Source organism: Plectropomus leopardus, chromosome 24 (assembly GCF_008729295.1).
Source record: "Plectropomus leopardus isolate mb chromosome 24, YSFRI_Pleo_2.0, whole genome shotgun sequence".
Lineage (NCBI taxonomy): Eukaryota > Metazoa > Chordata > Actinopteri > Perciformes > Serranidae > Plectropomus > Plectropomus leopardus.
The window spans coordinates 2,684,279-2,692,726 of NC_056486.1; the positions used below are offsets into that span (position 1 = coordinate 2,684,279).

General features: G+C 36.2%; 1 protein-coding gene across 1 annotated transcript in view; it reads right to left on the reverse strand.

Annotated features, from left to right (window-relative positions):
* Positions 1-7,630: 7,630 nt before the first annotated feature.
* LOC121963071 (inactive dipeptidyl peptidase 10-like) overlaps positions 7,631-8,448 on the reverse strand; it is a 37,100-nt gene continuing 36,282 nt past the window's right edge. Inside the window, exon 24 of the mRNA XM_042513441.1 lies at positions 7,631-7,732. Within this exon, the coding sequence (XP_042369375.1) occupies positions 7,631-7,732 (102 nt within the window). The remainder of the gene's footprint in view (positions 7,733-8,448) is intronic.

Below are 8,448 nucleotides of genomic sequence, written 5' to 3' on the forward strand. Positions count from 1 at the left end.
TAGTCTGTTTATATTCAGAGTAGTTTTGACCAATCATTTTTTAGTGACAGTGATAAAAGCAAAATACGTGTAACCTATAGGACAAAATGCAATCTTGGAGCCAATCCGCTATTGATTGACAAAAAGTTTGCGTTGTATTAGCGTTTTCAAGGGATGCACAATATTGGATATTTTGCCGAAAAAATGGGAAAATTAATAAGCAAAACAACAACAAAAAATAGCCTAAAGAAAAGCCCAAAAATTTATGATAATTCTGTAAAATAATTTCAAAGATATGATTATGGTAGTTTTAAATATAGTTCTCTGGACATTTAAAAAAATATATTTTTTTTGTAAATCTACCAATTTCTTGCAATTTGTGGGTCATGTTTTGACAAGTTGCTCATTGCCTTTTTTCCAAGATTAAACAATAATACACAATCTTACAAAAATGTATGCTATTTGCATGAACACAGCCCAAATTATCAAAAAAAAAAAAAAAAGAATTAAAAGCATGTTAAATGCGCCCAACAGTCTCTAAGGGTTAACTCTGTTAAGTTTCCATTTATTGCATCAGATGGGGAAATCGTAAAAGACCTTTGCAATAACCCAGCACTCTAACTATCCTCTTTATACGAAAACACAGGATGAGTCTTTGCAGAAAACTACAGTAACACTGTTTTATGTCAGCAAGTCTTCATTGATTACTTCCTTCACATGGTGGGAACTGGTGCTTGCAGTATTTTTCTAGGAGCCAGTCAAAGAGAGACTCGTAACTTGAGCCTGGCAGCTCACTTCTGCTTTCACCGCATCTCTGCAAACAGCCTCAGACTGTTTTTATAGTCTCCTGCGTCATGTTTGATACAACATTCAGTTTTGTTTTCACGTATGGTCAGAAGCAGAACCCCCCTATGAGCCAAAGAGCAGTGGGTAGGAGTTTTGTGTTAAATTGTGGTCGGTGGCCTTTCGTTGACATTTGAAGCCACAGTGTTGCAAAACCAACAACCAACATTTTTTCTATGTAGTTTCACTTTGCAGTGACAGTTAATGTGTATATGATGTATAATTATGCTGCTAGAGTCAAGATAATCAAGGTCAAAGGTCAAATTGTGCTGGGAAATCTTCCAAACAGTATGATTTATATTGTAAACAAGTCAAATTATCTCACTTGTATGAAAGAATGAAAGTGATTTTGGACAAAAGGTGACTGCTGAAAGAGATGGGAGTTAGTTATTGTGGTGAGAATAAAGCAAGTCAAGTCACTGCTATAAGTCATGCAACACGTAAGCTTTCTGTCTAAGGTTCGACTAGTTAAAAAGCAAGTCAAGAAGACACGTGCACATATTTTTTCTTAGCGGGTTTTGTAGTGACGAAGGAATTTGGATGTTGTTGTGGTCGTGTCACTAATTTTTTAGCTGCAGACTTTGCACGTCTCTTACTGTCATCAATAACATAATCCTTATATCCGAACTGAAATATTTTTGGACTAGTCCCCTTCCTGATAGCTGCCCCGTGCTGTGCGTTGGCCTCTTACAACTGAGTAGTTTGCCAGGTTTGCGCATTTCAGAAGTCCCCAAATTATGCTTGAAAACAAAATTTAACCTTTCAATCGCCCTTTTTACACAGAGATCCTGCTACAGGGACGCTATGTTGGAAGCTATGTGGCCCGCTTGTGGGCGCTATGCGTCTCCAGTGTGTGATTTATGCTGCCTTCACGTGGGAAAGTGACGTTTACATGATGTTTCAGGGCAGCATAAATGGTGGAAAGCATGGAAACAATGTCAGCAATTGACTGTAAAGAATTAAGTATTTCGTTATTTTGTTCTGAGGAGCGATCATTTGCTTTTAGTAGTTGCACATTTTAAAATATGCATCCATTAGCTGTTGCAAGCAAGCAAACTTTTAACTATACAGCATGCAAGGGAAGTATTTTTACACTGATAACAACGATATTTTAAAACAGGAGTTGCTGAGTTGATGTCATAAATGCAAGTCATTGTTTGGTCAATGTATGAAACTTTTTTATTAATTCTCATATTAAATATCAATTTTTGATCACATATTAATTGTAATATGGTATTAATGTTAACTGCTGTCCATGTAGAGTGACCTAGATTAAATATTTTAAAAATATAGTTTGTAATATTTGTAAAAAATAAAATAATATATAAAAATATAAACAAACCTTTTTAATCAACCTTTTGTTTAAATGCTCGTAGCATTAAAATAAACCCATCTATTTTGTAGCTTCCATGTTGTTCCCACTTTTTGACCTCAAAGCACATGAACGCAATGAAGTCGTAATAATAATAATAATAATTAGAATGATTATAATAATCATAACTTTATTTGTAAAGCACCCTTAAAAACAGTTCGCAAAGTGGTTTGACAAACAAGACAAAGCAGAAGCAAGAGGGTTTTTTGCAGAGGAAAAAGAACCAAGTTCAGACAAAATTTTAAGTAGCATTAAATAAGAGACACAATGGCAAAACAAAAACAACAACAACAAAACAAACAACAACAACTATAACAACCCATACCAATAAGAGCAAATACAGTTCAAAGAATATCAGCAGTAAACACAGAAATAATAGCAGTAATAACAGAATTTAACATGAGCAAGAGAGAATAAAAGAATAAATTAAAATGCAAATTAAAATAGATGAGAATCGGACTGATTAAAAATGAACTCTTGGTTCTTGCTTCCTTTTTAGTGCTTGAGTGTGTATTTTCATTCAGAGCCGTGAATAAAACACACACAGCTCAGAGTAAACAGTAGTTATAGATATCTGAGCGCGGTCTTTGCCATGTGGCAGTGAAGCCGCCGTATATTAGGCGCAGACAGGTGTTTGTGCAGCAGACTGAAAGCAGGCTGAAGGTTCAGCCAAACCGACTCGTTTAAGACGCTTCCTGAAACAGCAGGAGGAAGTGATGCTAACTTAAGGAAGGCGCAGTTTCGCATATACCCAGAGTGAGGTTTGTGCTCTCCTTTGTACAAGACTGTTTTTGTCACTTTTTGTTGAATTTTAATACTACGAGGGCATTTTTTTACATGGTGCGTTAAGCTGCTTTTCGTGGGAACTTGAAAAAGGATTTGGATGTTGACACTGAGAACTTATCACACTTATCATGCCATAACATACAAATAATGTCACAAAATGTATATCGCTTAAATGCAACATACCTGGAAAAGACAATTAAGCCTATGAAACTACTGTCAGTTTTCTTGTGCTGCATTCAGACGCCTTTCACAAACATTTAAACCACTGAAAACAACACGAAACATGACCAGTCTAGTTTGATTTCTTTTAAACGTATGTTTAAACGTCCAAGGTGAAAAAGAATTATTAAATTAATCAAAATACAGGGGAAAAATTCCAGAATTATGTGACAAAAATAATGTATATTTTATTTTATTGTTATTTTAATTTTTACCACTTGTTTGAGATATTTGTGTGTTTTAGATTTTATATTTTGTTTGGGGTTTTTTAAGGTATTTATTTATTTATTTATTTTAAATTTCTTGCTAATATTTTAGGTCATCTCTTGTTAGTGCCTTCATTGTCGTCTGTCCTCGTTTTTGAAAGAAAAACATTAAATTATATTTATGTTTTTTGTTTTTTGCCTCAAGTGTATTCAGAGTCCAGGAAGTTTAATAGTTGATGACATGGCTGAGACTGTGAGGGGCTGAAACTGAATATAGCTGTGTGTGTGTGTGTGTGTGTGTGTGTGTGTGTGTGTGTGTGTGTGTGTGTGTGTCTCCAGTGTGTGTGTGTGTGTGTGTGTGTGTGTGTGTGTGTGTGTGTTTGAGGATGTGGGTGATGCTCATTTTCATGTGAAAGGGCTACAGCTGCTCCGTCCCTCTAAAGAAATTATTCATGCTTTATTCTAATGCCGAGCCCACAGGGTCCACACACACACACACACACACACACTCACACACACACTCAGAGGGACAGGGAACACCTCTGTTATTGGCTCAGTCGAGCAACATGGGGGCAAATCTGTTTCTGACAGAACTCTCACTTTTATTTTTAGTTTTTGTCACTGTGGGTAGAAAGTGAGCAATAACAGCCAAATCATAACAAATGCAGAGTCCTTTATGTGTCATTTTAGTTACACAAATATAAAATTATGTGGACAAACAAACAAACAAAAACAAGCCCACAATGAACTGTAAATGACAGGATGAATTTTGGTGGAAATTTAAAATCTAGAAATGACACACCTCGACTCTTTTTGCACAGTTTGCACGAGTCTAGAGCTGTAAGTGAATTTATGCTCATTGTTAATTAATCTGTGGATTATTTTACTGATAATCTATTTGTTGTTTGGTCAAAAAATGTTCAAAAAATTGTGAAAAATATCGATCAGTGTTTCCCAAAGTCCAAGATGACATCCTCAGATGTTTTGTTTTGTCCACAATGTAAAGACATTCAGTTTAGTGTCATCAAGGTAAAAAGAAACCAGTAAATACTTTGTTTTTACCATCATTGTTAGTAAAAGTATTGTTATTATAACTCCCTTATAACAAGCATAATGATGATAATGTATTTTTATCTGATTACGCTTTTATTGTTCTACCATCCTATATTGTGTTCGGTTTCATGTGTTTTTTTCTTTGTTAATATATGTAATATTTTCCTATCTTACGTGTTTTTATTTTACAGGATTTTTGTCATGTTTTGTCATGTGTTGATTATTTTTATCTTAAGCACACTGAGTCCACACCTGTCGAATGAAATGTGCTATATAAATAAACTTAGCTAAATTTTTACTTATTTTTATTTGAAAAAATACTCCAACTGATCAGTTGATTAACAAATTACCTGACAATAGATTTAATTGTTGACAGCTAACTGATTAAAACCTGCTTGTCTTTTCAGATCGTGAACTTCTGGAAGATCGTCCTCACTGAACCTGGATCAGCTCACCTCCTCTCCTCCGTCATCAAATCTATATACTGTGAGTACATTAAAAAACAATCAGTTATCCCATTAACAAACGCAGAATGTCATATGACTTAGGCTGCAACTATTTTTACTATTTACCTAATTTACTCATTGTTGAGTTTATAAAATAGTAAAAAATGTCCATTATTAGCTCAAGTTGATGACGACTTTCTCACTCAGTTTAGCGACATTTCAGACCCTCTTCGTGACTTTGTGTCTACACAGCAACTAGTGACAAATTTATCGACTTATTGAGACCATGAGAGAAAATAAAATAAATATATACAGAAAAGGTTGAATGGGCACATTTTTCAGATTTCTTTCATTCATTTAGATGCAGCAGTTTAATGAGAAATCCACGTGGATCTGCACTGAAACCTATTTAATAATTTTAGAAATATCTTGATAACTAACAAACAAAATGGCTTCAAACATATCCTACTAACTGGACGTATATTTAAAGTACTTTACATTAAAGGAAGGATTTTTTAGATTAGCAATCACAATGATACTTATTCCCCACCTTGTCACATAATGCACTGTAAACCTGTTGGACAAGAATAATGGTGACATTTTCACGGTCATGCCGTTGAAGGTTGCTCTAAACTGGCAGTGGAAGATAAAGTACAGACGCTCTGCTGTGCAGTCTCCTCACGTTTTACATGTCAGTCTGAGCACAGCAGTGATTTGTTGCTATGAACAGACGAGGTCTTTGTATCAGTACCGATTTCTGTGCAGCATTTCTGAGCTGATGGTAGGCATGACGCGGCAGAATTACACGATGACTCTGTACTCTACGACCTCAGCTGTTACCCCCAAAATCATAGATGTGATGTCACTTTCATGAACCTGTTGAAAAGGGCAAAAAATACTACTATACCTCTTAAAGCCACAGAAGGTTTTGTGTTGTAGCGCTGCACCGACGTTGTCATGGTTATCACCTCAGAGCCTGCTATTTTTTGGATCCAGATGGGATCTAACTGTGAACTCACTGCTGCAGCAGACTAGTCTGACTTTCTGTCAGCTTTTGTGTGTGTGTGTGAGGGTTGTTTTGTTGGTGTGTCTGCGCGACGTCACAGAAAAGCAGGAAAACAGGTAAACGGTAGACAGGAGCAGGAACAGAGGTCTGTGCATACTTCTCAGTGATTTATTCTCTTTATATATCTACTTACTCAGTCTGTCTTTCAAACTCGGTGCAGACGTTAGTGGATCTGTGTTTAAGCGCTGCTTAGGAGGAGATGCACAGTAATTACTGACGGCTCGTCATTGCATCTGGGCGCGTTTGACCAGACGTATTCTCCTCAATGCTGAAAAACCTGTGTCTACTGCGGAGTCATTTGACCTGTTTGTGAATGCAGATCGTACGCATTGTCATTGCATTAAAAAGTCAGATGTTAGGGGTTTTTTTGTGCAGTGGAAATGAGGCTGCAGTCTCAGAGAACGGGTCGTATGGTGCAAAAATGCATTCTCAACAGTGAACCCTGATATCCTACGATTGTTGTTGTGGTGGACTACTGTGACTGTGCCTGGTGTCATATTTATTGTCGCGTGTTTCACTGTACTTGTTTCATGTCTTATTGTTGTATGCTGACCATGATGGCAAATGAGGTTCCCCTCTGGGGATTAATAAAGTTAATCCTATCCAATCACTATCCTAACTTTCAGGTTATTTTTGGTCGGGTATAAGAGGTTGGGACTGAATAAAGCTTCTGACCTTCACGCTGTAGGTCAGTCACTGTTCCCGTCTCGTCTCCTTCCAGCAGTTATCAATCAAATTAATCTTAAATGCTTTAGGTGCTCAGAAAAATGGAAATTTGAGCATCTCCAATTCCATGGTGCTAGCTTCAACAGATATTGAATGGAAAATTGTTTTTCAAGGTCATGTGTAAACCTTTAATCTCTGTTTTGGAGCGCTGTGACAAATGACGTGTTTAGATTGGAAGATTTGTCGGGAAGGCAGCACAACTCGATTCATCAGTCTGAAGATTTTCAAATAAGATTTATTCTGGCAGCATGTTGTGAAATAAGATATTTACAGTAAAAACAAGCATAAAGAAGTGTAGCAGAGACAAGATCCTGCATGAACGGTCATTAACCCTTTGAAACCTAAGCAAATTGGTTAGATTTCTTTTTTGGGGATAAGGCAATGAGCAACTTAACAAGACATGGCCCCAAAAGTTACAATAAAATTGGATGAAAATAAACAAGAAAGAAAATTTAAAAACAAAAACAAACAAGAAAAGAAACCCCCCAAAAAGTGCAGATAATGAAAAAAATATATATTATTTTTTTTCTGTAACATAATTTCAAATATTTATTTTATAATTATAATGATTATAACTATAGTTTTCTGAGCATTTTTTCTTAGTTTTTGACCATTTTCTGGTAATTCTTCCCCCTTTTTAAAAAAATTTCAGGTCATTTTCATCATCACCTTTTCCATTTTTTTGCAGTTTGTGGAACATTTTTTTGCCAAGTTGATCATTTGCTTTTTTTCTCCTTGTTTTTGAAAGAAATCAAATCAATTCGCTCTGGTTTTTAAGGCTTAAATAGCTTGTTAGAGGCATCTGAGTGGCACGCAAAAAAAACTGATGTCGTTCCAGGTTTTAAAGGGTTAAATGTGAGCTGTGTGCAGATGGTGTAGCGAGACAGGAGGAAGTTATGACCTGTTTTAAGTGTTAATCTCCTCTGTGTTTACCTTACGTCTCCTCTTCAGGTGTATATCTCATGTCCTCATGTATGCGGTTGTGTTTGAAGCTTCTGTCTCGGTTCAGAGACGGACTGCGTGAAAGAGAGACAGGCTGCGTGAGATTGAGAGTCCAGTTGACCATACATGGTGAAACCTCATTTTAGAGCTTCCTCTTTGCCAAGAGGCCTTTCACACACACTGAAGACGAGGCATCGCACCACACGTTTTTGTGTGAGAGTGTGTGACGGGTCACATCTCCTCACAGACGGGACTTCTTCTAAATTTGGTTCTTCTCTGACGCTTTTCACGCAACATCCAGCAGCAAAAGGACAACTCAGAGACAAAATAAACATCCCATAAGATTATCTGTCAAACAAGGCTGCAGCAGAAGCTGACTGAAGTTAAAGCAGCACTTTATCTGTTGAGAGGAATAATATCAAATGTCATAAATACCAGTGTTACATTTGTTACTCTCTGGTGTTGACGGGTGGGAAAAAATTTACTTTGCTATTTCTCTAATTGTTATTTTAATGCCTGAATTGATATATTTTAAATTTGGAGGTGCTAATCAACAAGTCATGTGACAACCCTTTAAAACATGGGACGACATCAGTTTACTCGTGCTCTGTTCAGATGCCTCTGATAAGCTGTTTTACCCTCTAAAACCAAAGCAAATTAATTTGATTTCTTTCAAAAACAAAGAAGAAAAAAGGAAATGACTTTGTAAGAAATGCTCCACAAATTGCAAGAAATTTGTAAAAAGTAATAAAGAAAATGATCTGAAAATAGTTTTAAAAAAGGGAAGATGATTATTAGAATATTATCCCA